Source organism: Bufo bufo, chromosome 3 (genome assembly GCF_905171765.1).
Source record: "Bufo bufo chromosome 3, aBufBuf1.1, whole genome shotgun sequence".
Classification (NCBI taxonomy): domain Eukaryota; kingdom Metazoa; phylum Chordata; class Amphibia; order Anura; family Bufonidae; genus Bufo; species Bufo bufo.
Window position 1 is genome coordinate 94895727 of NC_053391.1, and position 23911 is coordinate 94919637.

A 23911-nucleotide genomic window follows, 5' to 3' on the forward strand; every position below is an offset into this window, starting at 1 on the left:
TTCCATGGTTATGACCACCTGGCAATCCAGCAGCGGTGGCCGTGCTTGCACACTATGGAAAAAAGTGCAGGACTATGGATGCTCTCGTGGTCCAAGCCACCAGTGATTCTGGCACTGGGGAGCAGGTGAATTCCCAATTGGGCCCCTGAGAAAGGTGGGCCCTTGTCCCCCTACCCCTGCACAAATGACACATGGCACAGTAGATTGACTGCACTGCATATAGATAGCCAGCATACAGCACTTCAACCAGCCTGGGCTTCCATGTAAAAAACTGGGTTAAAGGGAACCTGTCATCAACTTTATGCTGATCTCACTGAGGGCAGCATAAAATAGTGACAGATGCTCTGATTTCAGCGGTGTGTCACTCATGAGCTAAAAGTAAGTGGTTGCTGAGAACAATCATCATAATCATTGCAGCCCAGGCCTTGAAGAGAGTCAAATCTACTTGAGAAGAGTCCTGGTTATTCATAATATCCTGCTCTCTCACCCATCCACTGCACAACAATGATTTTGCTACTGAGAAAAACATGTGATTTATACAAAAATGAGTGCGCTGATTCCAAATATGAACTCCGAATTTGCCTGACACGTCTAGATTTTAAGTTATACATGCAAAGCCTATTCAGTTATAGTATTAATGCATTATATTGGAGATATTCCAATGGACATGTCCAGACCTGATGTCAGCAGTAAGTATATAAGGCAAGCTGGACAGATTTTGATAAAGTGATCTGTTATAGTGCTATCAGTTTTGAAACTTAAAGGGAACCTGTCACCTCTACTATGCTACCCTCACTGAGCGTTTCGAAATGTTAATCGTGTTACCCTAAACATATAAATTACACTTTTAATTTTATTTACAGACTAATTCAATAAGTATTATGAATTTTTGTACTTCTTGCCTTTTATGCAAATTAACATAAGAGTCATATTTTCAAGCTCTGACTCATCTCAGGTTAATTTGCATATGTATCAAATCGGTTTTTTTTACACAATAAAAGCACACAGAGCTATGGGGACTAGGTATTGCGGATGTGCTAGCGGCCATCTAGCAACCCATGTCCTCAGCTCTATACCCAAAATCCAGGTGACAGGTTCCCTTTAAGATGGATAAACGCAAATGTGTTAACGATCCAGACAATTTCTGCTACATACTGTATGTGGCAAATACACTACTTATGATCAGCGCGAGACTCTGACAAAGCGAGTGCGTCTTGCAGCTTGGGATGCATTTGTGCTACTAGTGCAGAACTTCCTTGGGAACAGATGAGCTGCAAACTATGCGGAATTAGTAGACAACATGCTTACAGCATATGAACAACTTGGCTGCCGAATGTCATTGAAAGTGCATTTCTTACATTCCCATCTTGACTTTTTCCCACCCAATTTGGGACACATAAGTGACGAACATGGAGAGCGGTGCCATAAAGATATTTCTACACTAGAGAACAGGTATCAAGGCCGCTGGAATCCCAACATGAAGGGGGACTACTGCTGGTTTTTGCAACGGGAAAATATGACCGTTCACAAACGCAAAAGCAGATGCCTGAAGCACGTTTAACAGCACTGGGCCTTGCTCAAGTAAGACTTTTAAACTGAAAAACAAGACTTTTTGAAATTTTGTTATTCCATTACATGTTCATACACTACGCAAACTTTGATGTAGATCAGGTAATTGTTGGAGTAAAACTCGTTCTGTTCAAAATTATTCAATGCTTTCCAAGTGCTTAATTCATTTAGGCATACTTATGCATAGCAAAATTTCGTGACGTGTTACAACAATTCTGACTTCGGATTTGTAATCCACACACTCTATTTAGTATAGGACAAATGTTTTTTGCCCAGTAGCAGACGAAAAGTTTTTTTTTTGTTGCGTGGTGTGATTGGCAGTTCTCTCCTAGAGAGAAAGGGAGAAAACTAGGTAGAAGCCCGTCAGTCATCAGCAGGTGGGCAGGAGAGCAGGAATTCATGAATAACCATGACTCTTCTCAGGTGGCCGTGACTCTTTTCCAGGCCCAGTCTGCCACGATTGTGATGTTGGTTTTCGGCAACCACTTACTTTTAACTTATAAATGACAGACCGCTGAAATCAACTCTCCTGTCTACTTTATGCTTCTGTTAGTATGGGCAGCATATACAGCCAGGTCCATAAATATTGGGACATGGACACAATTCTAACCTTTTTTGCTCTATAAACCACTACAATGGATTTGAAATGAAACAAACAAGAAGTGCTTTACCTGCAGACTGTCAGCTTTAATTTGTGGATATTTACATCCAAATCAGGTTAACGGTGTAGGAATTGCAACAGTTTGCATATCTGCCTCCCACTTGTTAAGGGACCAAAAGTAATGGGACAGAATAATAATTATAAATCAAACTTTCACTTTTTAATACTTGGCTGCAAATCCTTTGCAGTCAATTACAGCCTGAAGTCTGGAACCCATAGACATCACCAGACGCTGGGTTTTATCCGTGGTGATGCTCTGCCAGGTCTCTACTGCAACTGTCTTCAGTTCCTGCTGGTTCTTGGGGCATTTTCCGTTCAGTTTTGTCTTCAGCAAGTGAAATGCATGCTCAATCGGATTCAGGTCAGGTAATTGACTTGGCCATTGCATAACATTCCCCTTCTTTCCCTTAAATAACTCTTTGGTTGCTTTTGCAGTATGCTTTGGGTCATTGTCCATCTGCACTGTGAAGCGACATCCAATGAGTTCTGAAGCATTTGGCTGAATATGAGCAGATAATATTGCCCGAAACACTTCAGAATTCATCCTGCGGCTTTTGTCAGCAGTCACATCATCAATAAATACAAAAGAACCAGTTCCATTGGCAGCCATACATGCCCACGCCATGATACTACCACCACCATGCTTCACTGATGAGGTGGTATGCTTAGGATCATGAGCAGTTCCTTTCCTTCTCCATACTCTTCTCTTCCCATCACTCTGGTACAAGTTGATCTTGGTCTCATCTGTCCATAGGATGTTGTTCCAGAACTGTGAAGGCTTTTTTAGATGTCGTTTGGCAAACTCTAATCTGGCCTTCCTGTTTTTGAGGCTCACCAATGGTTTACATCTTGTGGTAAACCCTCTGTATTCACTCTGGTGAAGTCTTCTCTTGATTGTTGACTTTGACACACATACACCTACCTCCTGGTGAGTGTTCTTGATCTGGCCAACTGTTGTGAAGGTTGTTTTCTTCACCAGGGAAAGAATTCTTCGGTCATCCACCACAGTTGTTTTCCGTGGTCTTCCGGGTCTTTTGGTGTTGCTGAGCTCACCGGTGCGTTCCTTCTTTTTAAGAATGTTCCAAACAGTTGTTTTGGACACGCCTAATGTTTTTGCTATCTCTCTGATGGGTTTGTTGTGTTTTTTCAGCCTAATGATGGCTTGCTTCACTGATAGTGACAGCTCTTTGGATCTCATCTTGAGAGTTGACAGCAACAGATTCCAAATGCAAATAGCACACTTGAAATGAACTCTGGACCTTTTATCTGCTCATTGTAATTGGGATAATGAGGGAATAACACACACCTGGCCATGGAACAGCTGAGAAGCCAATTGTCCCATTACTTTTGGTTCCTCAACAAGTGGGAGGCACATATGCAAACTGTTGTAATTCCTACACCGTTCACCTGATTTGGATGTAAATACCCTCAAATTAAAGCTGACAGTTTGCAGTTAATGCACATCTTGTTCGTTTAATTTCAAATCCACTGTGGTGGTGTATAGAGCCCAAAATGTTAGAATTGTGTCCATGTCCCAATATTTATGGACCTGACTGTAGTTGATGACAGGTTCCCTTTAATTATTTCATAAAGTGCCCAGCTTATTATCATTGACAGATGGGGTGGCTGAGATGACTAGTAGGTCCAGAGATAGGCCAGTCAGTATCCTCTTTCCTCAGGGACCTGACATCTGGAAGTCACTACAACGACCTCCATAATCAATCATCTAGATCAGGGATCAGCAACCTTCGGCACTCCAGCTGTTGTGAAACTACAACTCCCAGCATGCTCCTTTCACTTCTGTGGGAGTTCAGAGAACAGCCAAGCAAGTGTGCATGATGGGAGATGTAGTTTCACAACACCTGGAGTGCCGGAGGTTGCTGATCCCTGATCTAGATCCTCTTATTGCTGTCTGCCACTCTGTAAGTTGGTTGTATTTGCATGTAGCTGTAAAGTGGCCCCCAGAATGAATTTTACTGGTGGACACCCCAGTCCGACACTGTTTGGGGCCCTAAAAGCAAATATGTGAGGACTCCTGTGCTGCAATGCGTGAGGGCAGTGTAGAATAGAGCAGGAAATGCTGCTAATCACCCCCAGGGAAGCACTGAATCACAAAAGATTTAACCTTGTAAAAGTGCCTTTTAATGTGTGCAGTTCTACCTAATGAAAAAAATTTACCCTATGCATGTTATTATTGTGATGTCATGTTATATATATGCTTAGTTCCTCTTTTTCATTGTTTACTGCTCGTTGTTAGGGGTAACGTCCACCACAGTAATGCTGCAGCGGTTTTCGCTCATGCACGGTGTCTTCTCTTCTTTCCAGGGCTATGGCAGCAGGGATTGCGGGAGAGCACATATACGCACATGTACAGCAGCTCCTGACACGGTCATCGCTCTGCATCATACTAGTAATCAGTGGAACAGCTCCTGGGCATGTGCAGTAGCCAGGAGTTGTGCGGTAAAGCAATGCAGAGTGCGAAAGCAAAACCAGGATCACGGTGCTAACTGCCATACAGCCCAAAATCTATCCCTAGGAAACAGGTCCCAGCGACAGCTCCATAAACCTGCAGCTCTCGATCCTTACCCTATTTCTAAAGGCTGTATCTCAGTCTCAATGTATAGCAGCTAGCTTGTTTTAAAGCTTAGATTGTCAGATTTAAAAGGGGTTGTCTGGGCTTTTAATATTGATGACCTATCCTCAGGCTAGGTCTTCAATATCAGATCAGCTGGGGTCCGACACCAAGCACCCCAACCGATCAGCTGTTTGAGGAGACAGAGCGCGCAGTGTGCACATGTCGTCTCCCATCTCTCTTCCTGTTCACCGCTGCTGTCTATGGCAAAGCAGCAGGGAGCAGGAAGAGAGATGGTGCGCACATACAGCTGAGTGATAGGCGAGGGTGCCAGGTGTCAGACCCCCGCCGATCTGATATTGATGACCTATCCTGAGGATAGGTCATCAAATATTAAAAGCCTGGACAACCCCTTTAAAGCCAAGGCCAATACTGCAGCTCTAGCTCATTTGGCTCAGTGTTAAAATAAGACCTGACTCATATGTCTAGCTGCTATGCAGCCTGAGATATTAAATGTTAAAGTCGCCCCCACCTATCAGCAGACTGTGACCTCAGTCAGCATGGAGGAGAAGAAGGGGGCAGTGGGGGAGGTGTGGACAGGAGAGAAGAGAGAATTAGCCGCAGGGAGAAGAGAGAATTACAGATTCATCTCCCTCTATAAGGGTACAAGACGGCAGGGGGGTGGTAACATGGACTCTTGTGCTTTTTATCAATCAACCCTCCCATCAATCAAAGAGCATGTTTTTTTTATCTCCAGAAAAGGTATGAGAAGATGAGCGTTTGCCATATAAATACTCCTTTGTGACTAATTAGACCTTTCATTGACGCCACAACCAGACATTTACTAGCATCCAGATCACTGCATCTAATAAGTCACACCAAATTCTTGCACCACAAACAAAAAAACATCAATAATGTTTCACTTCCCATACTGTATCTATAAAATAAAATTTGTAGCCCGCTTTTCTAGAGATGTGATATCTAACGATTGAAATCTAACGTTTATGGCGACAGCGAGTGAAAATTAATTTTCTGTCCGAAATCTTTGTCATAGATATAGAAAAAAAATATATCACTATTACTGCAGTGTGTAACGTGATGTTACACACTGCAGTAATAGTGATATCTATTTTTTTCTATATCTATGACAAAGATTTCGGACAGAAAATTAATTTTCACTCGCTGTCGCCATAAACGTTCGATTTCAATTAGTTTTAGAAAACAAACCAGTATGACAAACCAGAGTAAACTGGGCTCCTGCATAGGGCTGCACGGCACAGGGGACAGCACTGAAACAGGAGTACGGTATTTTTCCTGGCTCTCTGGTTATTTGCTTCTCTATAAGAACTCATTCATTTACGCATGTTCACTCATGAGGCCTTTGCATCATTTTATTTAAAAAAATAACAGAAAAAATAGCAAGAATACCTCAAAACTCGCAGTATGAACACATGATTAGTGTGAAATAACACCTTCCAAACTACACATCTTTTTGCTTGTGTAAACTTGCAAGGTATTTTTTGTTGGGTAAGGTAGAAACCCAAGATATGCTGCATCCAAAACAGCCTTAATCCATTAATTATGGGTCACAGAAAGCACAATAAAACAAATACAAAAAAACAGTCACCATTTTTAATCCATTTCACCTACCCAAAAACAGAATAAAAACCAATAAAAAAATGGTACCAATAAAAACTATAAATTGCTCAGCAAAAAAAAAAAAAGGAGCCGCCACAGTTATGTTACCAGAAATATAAAAATATCATTGGTCTTGGAATTTGAAAAAAAATGATAAAAATGATAAAAAAAAAAAATGCGGTTTTATTGTGCAAATAGTAGAACATAATAACAATTATAGCAATTTGGCGCCATCATAATCCCACTAACCCACAGAATAAATTATCTTGTATTAATACCACACAGTAAACTTTGGAAAAATAAATTCCCAAAAAACTATGGGGAAATTGCTGCTTTTATCTCCCCCAAAAAACAGTTAACTAAAAACGTATCTGCCTGCAAAGATTTTCTAATTTATTTAGCCAGACTTGCAAAAATGCACCAGTTTTATTCTAGCCGCCTCTCGGCATGTTTACTGTGCTGCGGCCAGACCTCCAGCCCCCCACCATTATAGTAAATAGGGCCGGAGCGGACTTCCGCCAGCATGGTGGACTTGCAGTCGCACGGATCCGGCCCCTCAAGGGCGTAATGCTAATACAGCTAGGATATAGTGGAAAAAATGGTACACAACTAAGATCAACTTCACGCTTGTTTTTTGCAGTGTTTTCTTGCTGTGCTGATCATGATGGATCTGATGAAGACTGATGCATGTTTAGAAATCAGTATCTGTCAGATTATCCATCATGATCAAAAAACATACTGCACAAAAGTGAGAATACACAGACTATAGGAGAGGAGCATACAGACTAACTAAATAATAGAGCATTGATTGTAGAAACTTACCAAATAACTGTCTGAATTTCTGGCTTGAGATATAATTGGATATGGGACAACTGTCTGTACTTGGTCTTGTCCTTAAAATAATAAGACATCTATGTAAGTCACACGTCAGAATGGCATATGATTGCTGACATAATAGCTCCTCATGGCAAGGCTCACCAAAAAATTGGCAATTGCTGAGAAAGACACCGTTTTCAAGGTAAACAAACTGACATGATGGATAACAGTGGCCAGGCTTTCCTTCACCTGGGACAATGATTCAATTTGCTGCTGCTGTGCTGTTGTATCCCAATGTCAAAGGCAAACTGGTCTGCTAGCGCACCGTGGCATCCAGCATCTGGGGCACATAACTTATTGCAGCAAACCATCAAGGAGCCAGAGAGGAGGATGGCAGTATGAGTGGCTCTGACTATAGGATTGTCACAGTGCTTTCCTTTAGCCCTCTTTCACACTACCGTATGGCTATTTCAGTGTTTTGCAGTCAGTTTTTCACGGATCCGTTGTTCCATTTTTTTGTTTCCATTGTGTTTCCGTTTCCATTCCGTTTTTCCGTATGGCATATACAGTATACAGTAATCACATAGAAAATATTGGGCTGAGCATAACATTTTCAATAGATGGTTCCGCAAAAACGGAACGGATACGGAAGACATACGGATGCATTTCCGTATGTGTTCCGTTTTTTTTTGCGGACCCATTGACTTGAATGGAGCCACGGAACGTGATTTGCGGGCAATAATAGGACGTGTTCTATCTTTCAACGGAACGGAAAAACGGAAATACGGAAACAGAATGCATACGGAGTACATTCCGTTTTTTTGTGGAACCATTGAAATGAATGGTTCCGTAAAACGGCCCGCAAAACGGAAAAAAAAAACTGTAGTGTGAAAGAGGCCTTAGGCTGTTTCTCCCTAGGGCTGCTGCAGAGGAGGGCGCACCCTTCCTTCCCTTGGGGAGCACCCTGTAGTTGGGGCTCCTGCCTGATGGTAGTTTGGGGTGCCCTTGATGTTGGTGGTTGTATGGGTGCCTGGTTGTATGGGTGTAGTTGTGCAATAACCAGCGTATGGAACCAGGCTAGCGGTACGGTAGAAGTGCAAAATAGGAGTTGTAGTACATCCAACAATAATCTGTACACAGTGCAAATCCTTTTCCCAGATGGTGAGATATAGAGGCTGGCAAAGTGGCAAATATGGTATGCTATCTTGCTAAAGTCTCTCTCTAGAAACTCTGGCTAGCAACTGTACTCTGGCAATTGTGGCTATAGTGTCCACTGTGGGATACAGGTCTTTAGAGGCACATCGGGCCAGGATGTGGTCTGCGCCCAGCGGTTTTAGTCTGGCCAATTCTATGTATATTCGCCCGGTTGCGGCTGGATCTCTGCCGGCCCCATTATAGTTAATGGGGCCGGTGGGCATTCAGGCATCGTCCGGCAATGCTGGAACCAGAGAGCTCTGGCAGGTTGTTCCTTGCCGGATCTCTGAACACTTGTGTGAAACTAGCTTTAACTGTAGTCCCTCACAAGCAGCAAAGTCTGTATAGTCGCAGGTTAGTTTGCTGGATCCTACGCTTGGCCATGCAGATTCTAAGTTCTTATTTCTTTCTTTCTTTCTGTAGCAGAATCAGTATCTTTAACAGAGATCAGTTAGTTTATGGATCCTAAGGCCTAAGGAGAAGGAGCACGTGAATTTGCTTCCTCCCTCCTCACTCACTAGACTACACTCCTCTAGACAGGAAGGTAGGAACAGCCCAATCTTGTCAAGAGGTGATGGATAGGGTGGTTAACCCTGTCCCTGCCAACCATACCAGGTCATACTGGGTGTGTATAACATTACGTAACAGTACATAACATAACATTACAAACCATTTGCAGATACTCCCTGTACTAGAGTACTGCACTAGCATCCCTTCCTAGCTATGGCTCTGTATCTGTTGCCACCAGGCAGGTGTTGCATGCAACTTCCATCACTTTTTATAAATAATGTACAAAATATAGATATCAAGTTTTCGAGTCATGTAGGAGGGAAATGAAAAGTATAGTACTATAGCAGGATTTTTATTGACTTCCTACCTACAGTATTGGTATCCCAGGATTAAAACACACTGAACTAAATGTATGCAGTGTTTTTTTTATTTTATTTGCTTCAACAATGGATAAATTGAGATGCGCCACATTGAACAAAAAATGTGCAAAATTTTGCCACAATTTGTGCCAGAATTCAGGTGCAACCGCAATAGTAAATGTCACTGCATAGACTCATCATGACTAACAACAACTACTATTTTACTTGGACTTTGCATGTATATTGAAAAACCCAGGAAAGCCAAGGAACTTTTTAGTACGTCTGGGAGATAGAGGATACCTGTTGCAAGTTTAATGTTCTCCATTTTACATTGCAGATGTTCATCATCATCTTTTAGCTCACATTTAAATAGACCTTCGAAAGTTCTCCCCTCAGGATCCCTTAACGGGGAAAAAACATAAACTCTGCAAAGACAAGAAAAGAATGCCAAACAGTGTGAACAGTCATTATTTAGTCGTTAACAGTTATCTATCTTTATTTCCATCCAATAATTTATTTTTATCAATAAACTATTGGATGGATAAAAAGTGCATGAGTGATATTACACAGTGAAATAATTCTGTCATATACTGTAGGTCCGTGTGTAACCAAGTCTGCTAGCTGTCTGGAAATCTAGTCACATTACAGGATTTCCAATTTCCTCATTGGTTTTTAACCACTTCTGCCTTACAGACTTGGCTCACACAGAAGCAACTCCGACAAGAAAAATATATTCATAGCCTAGAAAATGGAAATTATCTAATGAGCCAATACTCAGATCAATGGACAAGTCAACAAAAGTCAAGTCAAGATCTTCCTTCATTCAGGAACCACAGCAAGAGCTTACACAAGCAAAGGCCCTTAGCCATGGCTGGCTGAATAAATTAGATCTTTTACCACCTGCTACCAAAGGAGGATCCAAGGAGGAACAGAGGAACCTATAGGAATATTAGATCCATGGTACAGCAGAATAGAATAACTGATAATCTGCAGTTCCTGCTCTTATTAGTCAGGTACACAAAGGACTTCTACAACTCAGATACTAAAGTCATTAGAACAACAGCCATTTCACCACTACATGGCTCTTGTTTCTGGGACAGGAAGTAGCTGTCTGATAGTTGCCATTGGCAGCCATATTAGTTGTTGTGGGACTGCTTTGTGTCTCATGCACAGGGCACAACCTTATCTTAAAGGAGTTCTGTGGGCAACAGATATTGATGACCTATCCTCAGGATAGGTCATCAATATCAGATTGTTGTGGGTCTGACATCTGGGATCTGTATTGAGCAGCCACGGTGCTGAAAATAAACAGTGTATGGAGCAAAAACAGAAGACTCTATCCATTGTGTAGTTTCTGGCACTGGCATACTGAAGCTCAGCTCTTATTCACTTGACTGAGAGTTGAGCTGCAGTACCCCAACATGGCCACTACACAGAGTATAGAGCTGTCTGCTTCTCACTCCTCACACTGTGTAGTTTCCGGCACCATGGCTAGCCTAAACGGCTGATCGGAAGGGTGCCAAATGTTGCCCTCTGCCCCCCCCCCCCCCTTCCCAATATGATATTGAGTTATTCTGTGGATAGGCAAGCCTGGATAACCCATTTAAATCTCATTTACTAAGGATGACATTTCAAACACCAGTCTTAGATAATAGCCTATTGGAATAAGATACATCGATTTATTAACCAACTTATTTTATATTATCCTTAGTATAATATCTCATTACATAGACTCTGGAGACAGAACCAGAGACTGGTAGCTATGAATCATAATGAGACCCGAAAGACACAAACCCCCACCTATACAACCACACACTGAGAGACTGAGAAGACAGACGCATATACTTCATGCTTTTCTTTAACCCTTTTCCTGTCAGGGGTTTCAGCTACAGCCTACACTCATGACAATTTTACATGTGTACAAATACAACTTGAATTCTAGAACTAAAAATATCATATTCAATCTCCCTACTCGTATACTTTCTGAAATCGATATCCCGCCACAATGTCAAAATGCTAGCCAGCCCTTTACATTCATAACGCTTTCTTGCTATTTTGCTATTTGTACTTTTAGTTTATTAAACAGTTGATCCAAGCAGAAACTGTAGCCACAAAAACCATTCCAGAAATCATAGCTCAAGATATGAAAAGTTTACATATAGAACACGTGTCTCTAAGATTTGTTACAGGTACCAACCTCAATACAAAAAGAACTAAAGGTGTTTTCTAGGAGAACAATATTGATAGGATAGGTCAGGCATGCTCAACCTGCGGCCCTCCGGCTGTTTCAAAGCTACAACTCCCAGCATGCCCGAACAGCCTACAGCTATCAGCCTACAGCAGGGCATTGTGGGAGTTGTAGTTTTACAACAGCTGGAGGGCCGCAGGTTGAGCATGCCTTGGATAGGTCATTGATTGTCACGGCGGGGAGTGGGGGAAACCCCCCACCGTGCGGTGTCAAAGGGTAAAGGGGATCAGCCTGGCCAAAAGGAGTAATAAGGGAGCAGGTCACCTCCTACCGCGTCCCTAATCCTCTCCCTGACTCCTCACTGTATGAGCAGACCCCGATGGTAGGACGACTCATACTCAGGATTCCTAGAAACACTAAGTCGCCCTGGTAATCCCTCACTTAGGAGCAAGGGAGAGACAACCTGTTCATCCCAGTCATTGAGGAACAGGAGTCTCTATCTGAGGCCAGGCTGCAAGGAGAGGGGAACACATACAGCTATAAGGAGATGGCAGGTAAGTGAAACCAGTAACACACTTACCTGCCACAGACACACTGACTGGAACCCATGCACAAGTGCTAATGTCTACACCAACATTAAAAGGACACAGCACACACCACAAACCACACAGGGACCCAGGACATCCATAGCTGCAATAAACGTGAGACACCATAAGAACATCTATGACCACAAGGGTGGCCCTCACTGGACAGATGGAACAACCAGACAGAGCATAACTCCAGCACACACCAAGGCTGGAGTACCACTGACTCCTGACCTAAAGCCACAGGTAGAGAAGCACAAGTGACCACACCCAGTCGGGGAGTTAACCCTTAAAGCACCAGACAGAGGGAGGCAATACTTAAAGGGGAAGTGCACACACAAGCATACAAAGCTACACTTTGCCGCAGGCAACAACATGCGTGGCAACCATGTCACGGCAATCACCCAGAAGGCCGAGACACTGGCACCGCATGCACACACAGCAACACGTTGCTGCGGGCAACCGCAAGTGTAGCAACAGTGTCACAGCACACACCATAGGCCGTGACATTGATCAGTGGGGAGTACCACTCGCGGATAGTGGCTCTCACCGGGAGTCCAGCTGCCTCTTTAAACAGGTGATCGTGGGGGTGCAGGGAGTCAGACCCCCACTGATCAGATATTGATGACCTATCCTGAGGATAGGTCATTAATATCAAATTCATGGAAAATCCCTTTAAATGTCAGAAATAAACCCAAACCTTTTCCCCTGAGGACAACCTGACAGATGTTTCTTACTACTCTAGGAAATGGAAAACTGCTTTGTTATACCACATGTAGAAACCGCAATTATGTGGCTTAATATTTATGTAAAATGGGCACAAAACCTCAAAGCAAATGTCACAAAAATGCATCAGATAAGGAAGGCTGTTGTTTAAAGATAATGCTGTGTGAACAGGCTTTTCTTTCATTTACTTGTAGACACAGTAATATCTAGACACCATAAAAAGCACCATAAAAGCCACACAAAAACACTGTATAAGTAAAACCTGTTGAATGAGGAAGAAGTCAGTACAAGATGAGTATGGAAGCCATGGGAGGAACGTATGATAATCATGAGACTTTACTGAGACACCACAGTAAGGATGGGAAAGGTTATATAGAGTTTAGTAGTATTTTACCTATACAGTAATAATATCATTCCGTTATAAAAGCAATATGCTTAAATAGTTTTTCTTGGTCCTAAGGATAGGTCATAAATATCAAGAGCTATGGCCTCTTCCTAGGCCAGTGACACATAGTTAATCAGTTGCATAGCCTAGTTGCAGCTCAGTCCCATTCAAGTGAAGTCACTGCAGCCTCTTCCTGAGCATGTGATGCTATGGCCATCAGTTACATGGCCTTTGTGCAACCCAGACATGTTCAAGTAAATGGAATTGAGCTGCAAGACCAAGCACAGCCTATATACAATGTAAGGTGCTGTGCTTGTAATGGTAAGAAGAGGCTGCAGCACTTATGTGCTTCAGCCTCTTCAAACACCTGATTGGCAGTGGTGGCAGGAGTCAGATCCCCACCAAGGATAGCTCATCAAAATGTAATTCTTGAAAAACTCCTTTAACAACTTCAGGATGGCAAAATTCTGGGATTTAAAAATGCACCCACTTGCAAGTGGGACGGGCTTCATAGCCACTGAGTTTCTGCTATTCTAAACAGCAGACACCCAAAGCTAATGTCTGCAATCGGCAATGATGCCGATCACAGACATTTTGCCCCTCAGATGCCATGGTCAATTGTGATGTCACTCTTACATCACTGAGCACAGGTAGTTAATGCTCTGTGTCATAATAATACATAATGTTGATGGCGTGAGATCAGGAGCTGGGCCCACACCATCATTTGTGAGTGTCAGCTGTCTTATACAGCAGGCACCCTGCTTTTAATCCCAACAGTTTAATCCCTCAGATGACACAGTCAATAGTAAACGCAGCCTCTGAGGAGTTAGACAGAGGGAAATCACCCTATGCTTTGATCGATAGCCCGCAAACGCAATTGTGGGGTGCCAAGTACTTGTCATGGCAGCCAGGGGTCCTCTGAAGGCCTGCAGGCCTGCCATGTCCTTTCTGATATTACAATAGACTGCCTATCAGAATCATTACACACTGTAATAAAGGATTATTACAGTGTATAGGACATGAGATCAAAAGATCACAGGTTCAAATCCCCTAAGAGGACTACAAAAAAAGACAGAAAAAGTTTACATTTTTAAAGATTTTAAAAATAATTTTAGAAAAAAAAAATTCCCGGAAGCAGTTACTTTTCCAATGTAGGTGCTAGATATTTTTTTTCCTGTGTGAAGATCAGAAACCTTATTGTGAAAAATATGCAATGGTATGAGATATTTTGATGGGGCAAATACTTTTCATAGCAATTTTATTATGAAACATATATTATTATAACTTACCCCTTTTCTGCACCATATTTATATTGCATTACATTTTGTCCAAATAGGGACTTTTCTTTCCCTCTGTAACTCCATGCCTTCCCTGTATAAATGTTAAAACATTCAGAAGGAACCAGCACTGCAAAAGAAAAAAACAGAACATATATGTATTTCCTTTTACTCATTGAAACTTTTAGTATTATAACTTTTTGTTATGTATCTTAATTAATGAATACATTAATTAGATTACCAATAAATTATTTAGTCATTAAAATATTTCAGGGGCCAGAATGTCTATTTATTAAGCGGTTAAAAATGTACAAAGACATGTCAAATGACTTATCTGTTCTTGAAGTAGTGACCTCTAATACAATGGTAAAAGTCACACTGTCAAACACATAATTATTTGAAAACTATACCAAGGATTAGACACTGTTTTATCCAATAGATTAGGATTTTATTACTGTAAATTTCTCATACTTTTGACTGTTCCTCGACTGTGTTTTATAAGATTTACAATATAAATGTACAATAATACTTAGACATGATAAAAAGGACAAGTATGAAATAGGTAGACTTTAATTAAAGGGGTTGTCCTAATGGAGTAAAGTGTTGATTAGTATGATCCTAAAACCTTCGCAATATGCTGGTAGGCCACAGCTTAAAGGGTTTAAAAAAGTGTGGGGATATGAAATTGAGCATTTCCTTTCTTCAAGCTGCAAAAGGGTTCATTGGCCCTGGGAGATGTAGTTGATAGATGGGCTGTTACACCTGGAGGAATAACTAGCCAGCTTGAGAGACACAGCCTCATACCACCTGCCTCTGAGGAAGCAATTGAGACCATATTTGAGTGTACCAGCCTTTAAGAGGAGAGGTGCGTCTAGATCCTAGACTCCACAGCATCTTGCCTGAGAAAATACTCTGGTATATGTTAATGACAGACTAGCCACCTTTTAAGACAAACTACACCCTGGAGAGGCATATCAGTAGTGCATTTTATGAGAAGTGAAGACACATTGAAAGAAACAGAGAGGAAGATATAAATGTATTGCATCTCTGTGACTGAACAAGACAATGTACAGGTTTGAGAAGTCTGACTCAGAGAGCTATCATCTAGACCTGTCTACCACGTTTGCAACCTGTAGAACTGTGAGATCTGTGGAAACTGAAACGTGCTCAAGATTTTCCAGTCCATGCATGCTAAAGACTGTGCCTGCTGTATTTGAACTTTGCTGGCAGTAAATAAGTTGTTCCTTATTTGGCGGTTAAATCATTACATGCCCCAACACCAGTATTACATACAGTACAGCCAGGGGCGTAGCTAAAGGCTAATGGACCCTGGTGCAAGAGTTCAGTTTGGGCACCCACTTCCCTCAGTGCTTTGTGGCACAAGGGTCTTGCCCCCCCCCCCCCGACTGCTACCTCTGCACCCCCTATAGCTACGCCCCTGAGTACAGCACTGCCTTGCATCACGCTCCACTCAGGGACCCTGCCTTGTAACCCCGGCACCCACTTAACACCAAGGGCAACCCAAACCACCATCTCCAGGGAGGACCCCAAAACCAGGGTGTGCCCTGTGGGAAATATTGTGTGCCCTCCCTTCACTCTACACCAGCCTAGGGAGCGATGGGGAGAACCTGAGCCACCACGGGTACTCCACCCACCATGATCTCTGCAGCCACCACTCCCATCCTCTCCGCGTCTGCCCTTCCAGGCTATCTGCACCAACACTACTGTATCATAATGTTAAGACAAAACACTGAATGAATGGACCAAACAAGGACAGGCTATAAGAGAATAAATATAAGCAAATAAATGAGAAATAAATAGTATCAAGACTTGGTCACGAATGAGCTGGATGAACTGGACATCTTCCTACTGGTAAATAAAATATATATAAAATATATATAAAACAGCCTTTAGTACGTTGCCTTTCTTATGGTGCGTCGCGAGTTCCAATAGTGAAGTGGGCAATATTCACATCTATAGACGCGTTTTCTTTAAATGGACCGCGATGAACCAGGACAGAGCTGAAAAAGTCCTCCCTTCCAGATCTCACAGGAATTTCTTAGACATGGGTAAGCAGTCAGTTCACTCGAATTCACCTTTTCTCCAGGGAAGCTTATGAGAAATCAAGGTGCCGCCAATAGTGAAGTACAATCACAAGAGGTTCCAACTGCAAGGTTTTATTATACTCACAAGATGGACAAGGTAACAAGCAGTGTACACAAATCATTCACCCGACTCGTGTTTCGCTTTAGGAAGCTTCGTCAGGGGTATCTCAGAAAAACTAAAATATATACCCCTGACGAAGCTTCCTAAAGCGAAACCCGGGTCGGTTGAATGATTTGTGTACACTGCTTGTTACCTTGTCCATCTTGTGAGTATAATAAAACCTTGCAGTTGGAACCTCTTGTGATTGTACTTCACTATTGGCGGCACCTTGATTTCTCATAAGGTTCCCTGGAGAAAAGGTGAATTCGAGTAAACTGACTGCTTACCCATGTCCAAGAAATTCCTGTGAGATCTGGAAGGGAGGACTTTTTCAGCTCTGTCCTGGTTCAGCGCGGTCCATTTAAAGAAAATCTTCCTACTGGTAGCATTTGTTCATTTAAATGATAAAGTAATATATACAGTACAAAGCCCATGTCCATCTAGGAGAAGCTTTCTGGACTAATGTATCTTTAGCACTATGGAGTTTTTTAATTACTCCAAAACTAATTAAACATTTTAGCCCCCTTTAGACTCAAGCCCCTAATTCTACTGATTCCCATAGCAGTTGTATAGGCAGCTATTCCCCATAATATATGGATTAATAGATCTGAAAAAAAATCAAATTACATTTACGATTAAAATTTTCCTTCTACCAAATTATCACCCAAGTTATATTAATTAAAACCTAAGATAGCAGAGAAGTGACAATCATAAATGCCACCGTAGGTTACAAAAGATGTAATGTGCAACTGCAAACTAATACTAACCATAGAAAAGATTCAAATCACACATAACGAAACATGGAAAGCAGAGGTTTTCCAGGGTAACGCCTGCTTGAGCAAGGTTTGCAGACTCCACTGAGAAGTTACATTGCCCTTCAAAGTCAATAAACGACATAAAAAAAGACCATTGATAGAAAATAGCTTACATAATAAAAGGAGACAGGCTGAGGTTCCAATCTGCATCTTGAGAAGGGGATGGGAGAGTGGTGGCCGTTCCAACATGCTAGTTCACAGACAAATGATGAGTGATGAGAGGGAAGACTGACTTAATACACGCTGCTGTAGACCTGTGATGTGCCGCTTGTCTGCAATGCACTACTTCTGTTCTTGTAAGTACTGTTCCACATTCTGCTAAAATCTTTACCACAATGGCTTTTTATTTTTCAAAAAGGAACTTGACATTTGTTCTTCTTTAAAAAAAAAATTAAAACATCTTCTTTAACTCCTTCATGACATAGAGTAATTAATTTATTTATTTTTTTTTTTTTTAAATCTTTTGTTTTTAATTCCCAGCCTTCCCAGAGCCACCATAACTTTTTTTTTTTTTGTGCCGGATGAGGGCTTGCTTTTTTGTGGGACAAGTTGTGCTTTCTATTTAATATTAGATATGATGTAGTGGGAAGCTGGAAAAAAAATTCCAACTGGGGGGGAATTGAAAAAAATAAAAACGCAATTTGACAGTTTTATGGATTTTGTTTTTACGGCGTTCCCTATTAGGTAAAAGTGACATGTTGTCTTCATTCTCCAGGTCAGTACAATTACAGCTACCGTATACCACATTTTTTAATTATTTTTTTTGTGTTTTAATACTTTAAATAAATAAAAACTTGGAAAAATATTTTTTCTTTGCATCACCATATTTTGACCCCCACAACTTTTTCATACTTTTTCATATTTACGTCTGCAGAGTTGTCTGAGGGATAATTTTTTTGCTTGGCGGGGTGTTATCTGTAGTTTTAAGAATTCATTTTAGGGTGTATTTGACTTTCATCACTTTTTATAAAAAAAATTGGGAGGTGAAGTGACAAAATCGGTCATTTTTATTTATTTTTTCTGTTACGGCGTTAAGCATATGGGATAAATAAGTTGATATTTTAATAGTTTGGGCACGTTTCAGTTTGCCCTACCCTCCACCTAGCAGTGTAAAAATGTAAACAAAAAAAACCTTGCCCAGCGCGATACAGTGCAGGGGAATGGAGAGCATCAGAGCATGATATGATCCGATGCTCACGTTAGAGGGCCTGTCTGTGTGAAAACAGGGATATGTCCGGGTTCAGCTCTGAACCCGGACAACCCCTTTAAAGTTGATATTGAGTTACACTGTAGGGACAAGGGTGGACTGGGATCTTAGTGACCCTGTAAAAAACCTAAACATGACCCTAATGTTGTAGGTGGGTCCAAATTGACAGAAGGTGGGGCAACACAAGCAGATGGGGCCAATACAATTTGGCAGGGTCAGCAATACCATATTGCAGCACAAAATACCTCCCTAGGATCTGTCCCTCTGTTGTGGCCACCAATAGTTGCTATTTTCTGTCCTCCTCCTTCTAATTGTCTCTAATATGGATACGGAACAGGTGGTTTAGGAAGTGCGATGTGGCCTACCACACTAAGCCAGTCCTACATTTAGCATGCTGCCTAGACTTCCTCTAATAATGACTCCTATAGTTCCCCTAGTACTGTGTATCTGACTAGAGAAAGTGAAGAGGGCTCAGGTGGCTCTATGGGCATCAGCCCACTGGGAAAACTCTCTGTAACATTTATTGCTAGTCCATCCCTGTGTAGGCATAATGTATTAACCCACTGGTGCAATTCAAATGATCACAGCACACATTTATTAACTGGCTTTCTCTGGGTGCTCTCCTGGATTCGTTCCCAGCTCTACCTCAGGAACACTTGCTTCAATATACAGTGCCTTGAAAAAGTATTCACCCCCCCCCTTGACTTTTTTCGTATTTTGGTGCCTCACAACCTAGAATTAACATGGATTGTTTGAGGATTTGCATCATTTAATTTACAGAACATGCCCACAACTTTGAAGATGTTTTTTTATTTTTATTGTGAAGCAAACAACAAATAGGAAAAAATAACAGAAAAACGTCAATGTGCATAACTATTTACCCCCCTAAAGTCAATACTTTGTAGAGCCACCTTTTGCGGCAATCACAGCTCCAAGTCGCTTTGGATAAGTCTCTATGAGCTTTCCACATCTTACCACTGGGATTTTTGCCCATTCCTCTTTGCAAAACTGCTCCAGCTCCTTCAAGTTGGATGGTTTGCGTTTGGGAACAGCAATCTTTAAGTCTGACAAAAGATTTTCTATTGGACTGAGATCTGGGCTGTGATCGGCCATTCCAACACATTTACATGTTTCCCCTTAAACCACTCAAGTGTTGCTTTAGCAGTGTGTTTGGGGGTCATTGTCCTGCTGGAAGGTGAACCTCCGTCCTAGCCTCAAATCACGAGTTGTACAGGTTTTGCTCAAGAATATCCCTGTATTTAGCACCATCCATCTTTCCCTCAACTCTGAGGGAAAATCTTTCCCTCAAAATCTTTCCCTCAACTCACACAAAGAAAAACATCCCCACAGCATGATGCTGCTGCCACCATGTTTCACTGTGGGGATGTTGTTCTTTGGGTGATGTGATGTGTTGGGTTTGTGCCAGACATAGCGTTTTCTTTGGCCGAAAAGTTCAATTTTAGTCTCCTCAGACCAGAGCACCTTCCCCCATACATTTTGGGAGTCTCCCACATGCCTTTTCACAAACTCACAACATGCCTTTTTGTTTTTAGCTGAAAGTAATGGCTTTCTTCTGGCCACTCTGCCATAAATCCCAACTCTATGGAGCGTACGGCTTATTGTTGTCCTATGTACAGATACTCCAATCTCTGCTGTGGAATTCTGCAGCTCCTCCAGGGTTACCTTAGGTCTCTGTGCTGCTTCTCTGATTAATGCCCTCCTTGCCTCGTCAGTGAGTTTTGGTGGGTGGCCGTCTCTTGGCAGGTTTGCTGTTGTGCCATGTTCTTTCCATTTGGTTATGATAGATTTGATGGTGCTCCTGGGGATCATCAAAGATTTGGATATTTTTATATAACCTAACCCTGACTTGTACTTCTCAAAAACATTGTCCCTTACTTGTTTGGAGAGTTCCTTGGTCTTCATGGCAGTGTTTGGTTAGTGATGCCTCTTGCTTAGGTGTTGCAGCCTCTGGGCCTTTCAAAAAAGGTGTGTATATGTAATGACAGATCATGTGACACTTAGATTGCACACAGGTGGACATCATTTCATTAATTATGCGACTTCTGAAGGTAATTGGCTGCACAAGAGCTTTTTATGTGCTTCCTAACAAAGGGGGTGAATACATACGCACATGCCAATTTTCTGTTTTCTATTTCTAAACAATAGTTTTATTTACCGTATATATTTTTCTCATTTCTTGTAGAAAATTCTAATGCATGATTAAAGGTTCATAATTTTGCAATACATGATTGTAACGGATCTCCTGGCACCCCGACCGGGTACCTCCGTTGATGGATGCTCCTAGTGCTTCCCGAGGACTCCAAGCACTCCACTCGACACCATAACCACCACAGGAACCTAGCTAGTAGTTATAGCCAGGGGAGTATAGCAAATCTTCAGCGTATAGCAATCCCCAGTGTTGATCAGTTACCCAAACACCAGCCTCAACATGATGAAGGGTAAAACAGGAACTCTTTATTGAACACACAAGCATTGACTTATATACACATTTTCCAACAAGAGTACCACCCCCATAGACCTGGTTGGGAACTGAGGATATAACATAGCAGACAATCCTTACAGTTTAAACACAAAAACTATACATTCAACAAACACAATGGCATTGTCTGTGACGCAATTAACAAACACAATGGCATTGCCTGTGACGCACTCAAAAACAGAATAGGCATTGCCTTTGACGCAATTAACAAAATACAATTACCAAAACACAATGGGCTCTGCCTGTGATACAATTACAAAACATAATGGGCTAACTTAATCACTCACAGGCAGAAAACACACATTTTCCCCGAAACACAGAAATCACCTTAAAACCCCACATATTCCCATAATTTATACATCCATGGATAGCTCTGAACTGGGTGAACAACATATCCAAATATCACCCAGATCCGAGCAGGGGTTCCCGAATTCCATGGAAATCACATTTGGCCGACCACAAGCATGGCTTTCCTGCCCAAAACAGTTCCACAGATTTAGGCTGTGCGGCCGGTCTGTCTTCTCCTTCTAAGTTAGTATATGGGCCATAATCCTGAGGCAAGAGGCTGGCAAACAGGCCCCTCCAAAACCCAGTGGCGAGGTTAGTTTCGCCACAATGATCCAGAAATTTCATATAGCAAACACAATTCATACAACTGTACAATATATGCAGTATGTTAGGCAATGTGAGGAATATGAGGGTTAAAGTACCCCATGTAATAGAACCACACATATAGCAGAAAAAAACTGGCTGAATAAGTAAATAACAATGGATAATGAATATAAGAGGCAGTGATAAAGTGAGGCCCTGAGGGGTATAAGGGACGAAGCTAGCAGTAGAGAAGAGCAGAAACCAAAGGTAAAAAGAGACAGTAAGTCTGGGAGGGACAGAGGTCTGTTGAGCTTACCCTAGTGCATAGACACATTCGTGTGGACGCCGGCGCTGGGATGCAGGCATGGTGGGCGCCATCTTAAATAGTCCTGATGGGCGAAGCCGATCAGGCGCGGGCACAAGAGTAGAAGCGCAATAAATAAGGCTCCAGAAAGATGCCGGGGCTTAGAAGCGCGATCGCGCATGCGCGTCAGGCACTAAGGATGCGATCGCCATCTTGGATTAGGGCATGAGCAGAATTTCACGCTGCTGAGCGCTACCGCGCAGGCTGGGGATCAGATACTATCTTAGAGAAAGACAGAAACTCATACTAGCATAAATTGATAGGAACGTAGTGTTGGCTCACCTGTTCAATGCTTATGGTAGGGTGCCTCCAACCAAATCAGACACACCCAATCTGCAAGTGTCAAAATGTATTGTAATAGTGGGTTGGGCAACCCTCACTTGGAGCAATCTATACGTAGGATATCTAGTTGTTAAAATATATTTTATTTTGACGATAATAAAGTATAAAAAATATATAAAAGCAATATACACTCACCTAAAGAATTATTAGGAACACCATACTAATACAGTGTTGGACCCCCTTTTGCCTTCAGAACTGCCTTAATTCTACGTGGCATTGATTACACAAGGTGCTGATAGCATTCTTTAGAAATGTTGGCCCATATTGATAGGATAGCATCTTGCAGTTGATGGAGATTTGAGGCATGCACATCCAGGGCACGAAGCTCCTGTTCCACCACATCACAAAGATGCTCTATTGGGTTGAGATCTGGTGACTGTGGGGGCCATTTTAGTACAGTGAACACATTGTCATGTTCAAGAAACCAATTTGAAATGATTCGAGCTTTGTGACATGGTGCATTATCCTGCTGGAAGTAGCCATCAGAGGATGGATACATGTTCTCATTCTGTTTATGCCAAATTCGGACTCTACCATTTGAATGTCTAAACAGAAATCCAGAGTCATCAGACCAGGCAACATTTTTCCAGTCTTCAACAGTCCAATTTTGGTGAGCTTGTGCAAATTGTAGCCTCTTTTTCCTATTTGTAGTGGAGATAAGTGGTACCCAGTGGGGTCTTCTGCTGTTGTAGCCCATCCGCCTCAAGATTGTGCGTGTTGTGGCTTCACAAATGCTTTTCTGCATACCTCGGTTGTAACGAGTGGTTATTTCAGTCAACGTTGCTCTTCTATCAGCTTGAATCAGTCGGCCCATTCTCCTCTGACCTCTAGCATCCACAAGGCATTTTTGCCCACAGGACTGCCGCATACTGGATGTTTTTCCCTTTTCACACCATTCTTTGTAAACCCTAGAAATGGTTGTGCGTGAAAATCCCAGTAACTGAGCAGATTGTGAAATACTCAGACCGGCCCGTCTGGCACCAACAACCATGCCACGCTCAAAATTGCTTAAATCACCTTTCTTTCCCATTCTGACATTCAGTTTGGAGTTCAGGAGATTGTCTTAACCAGGACCACCCCCCTAAATGCATTGAAGCAACTGCCATGTGATTGGTTGACTAGATAATTGCATTAATGAGAAATAGAACAGGTGTTCCTAATAATTCTTTAGGTGAGTGTATATCTCTATTAAAACAAATTACAATATAGTATAATATGCGCATGGAAAAAACTCCAAATATAAAATCATGTGCAGGAGATATTATGAAAACATGCATACATCTGTTCAGATATTGTTATTAGTACCCATATAGTTTGAAGATATGAGGGGTGAACAAACAATGTATTCATGTATTCTTGGTGTGATACATTGCAATTCACATCCCCCTACATCAATATTGTCACGGTC

General features: G+C 41.9%; 1 protein-coding gene across 2 annotated transcripts in view; it reads right to left on the minus strand.

Annotated features, from left to right (window-relative positions):
• ITGAE (integrin subunit alpha E) overlaps window positions 1–17753 on the minus strand; it is a 137953-nt gene extending 120200 nt beyond the window's left edge. For both annotated transcript variants that reach the window (XR_005777447.1, XM_040423354.1), the window contains exons 1-4: window positions 17613–17753; window positions 14492–14609; window positions 9620–9744; window positions 7263–7333 (exon numbers count right to left, since the gene is read on the minus strand). Coding sequence is in view for 1 of the 2 variants with exons in the window: in XM_040423354.1 (XP_040279288.1) it covers window positions 7263–7333; window positions 9620–9744; window positions 14492–14609; window positions 17613–17688 (390 nt within the window). In the remaining variant the exon portion in view is untranslated. The remainder of the gene's footprint in view (window positions 1–7262; window positions 7334–9619; window positions 9745–14491; window positions 14610–17612) is intronic.
• Between the last annotated feature and the right edge of the window lie 6158 nt (window positions 17754–23911).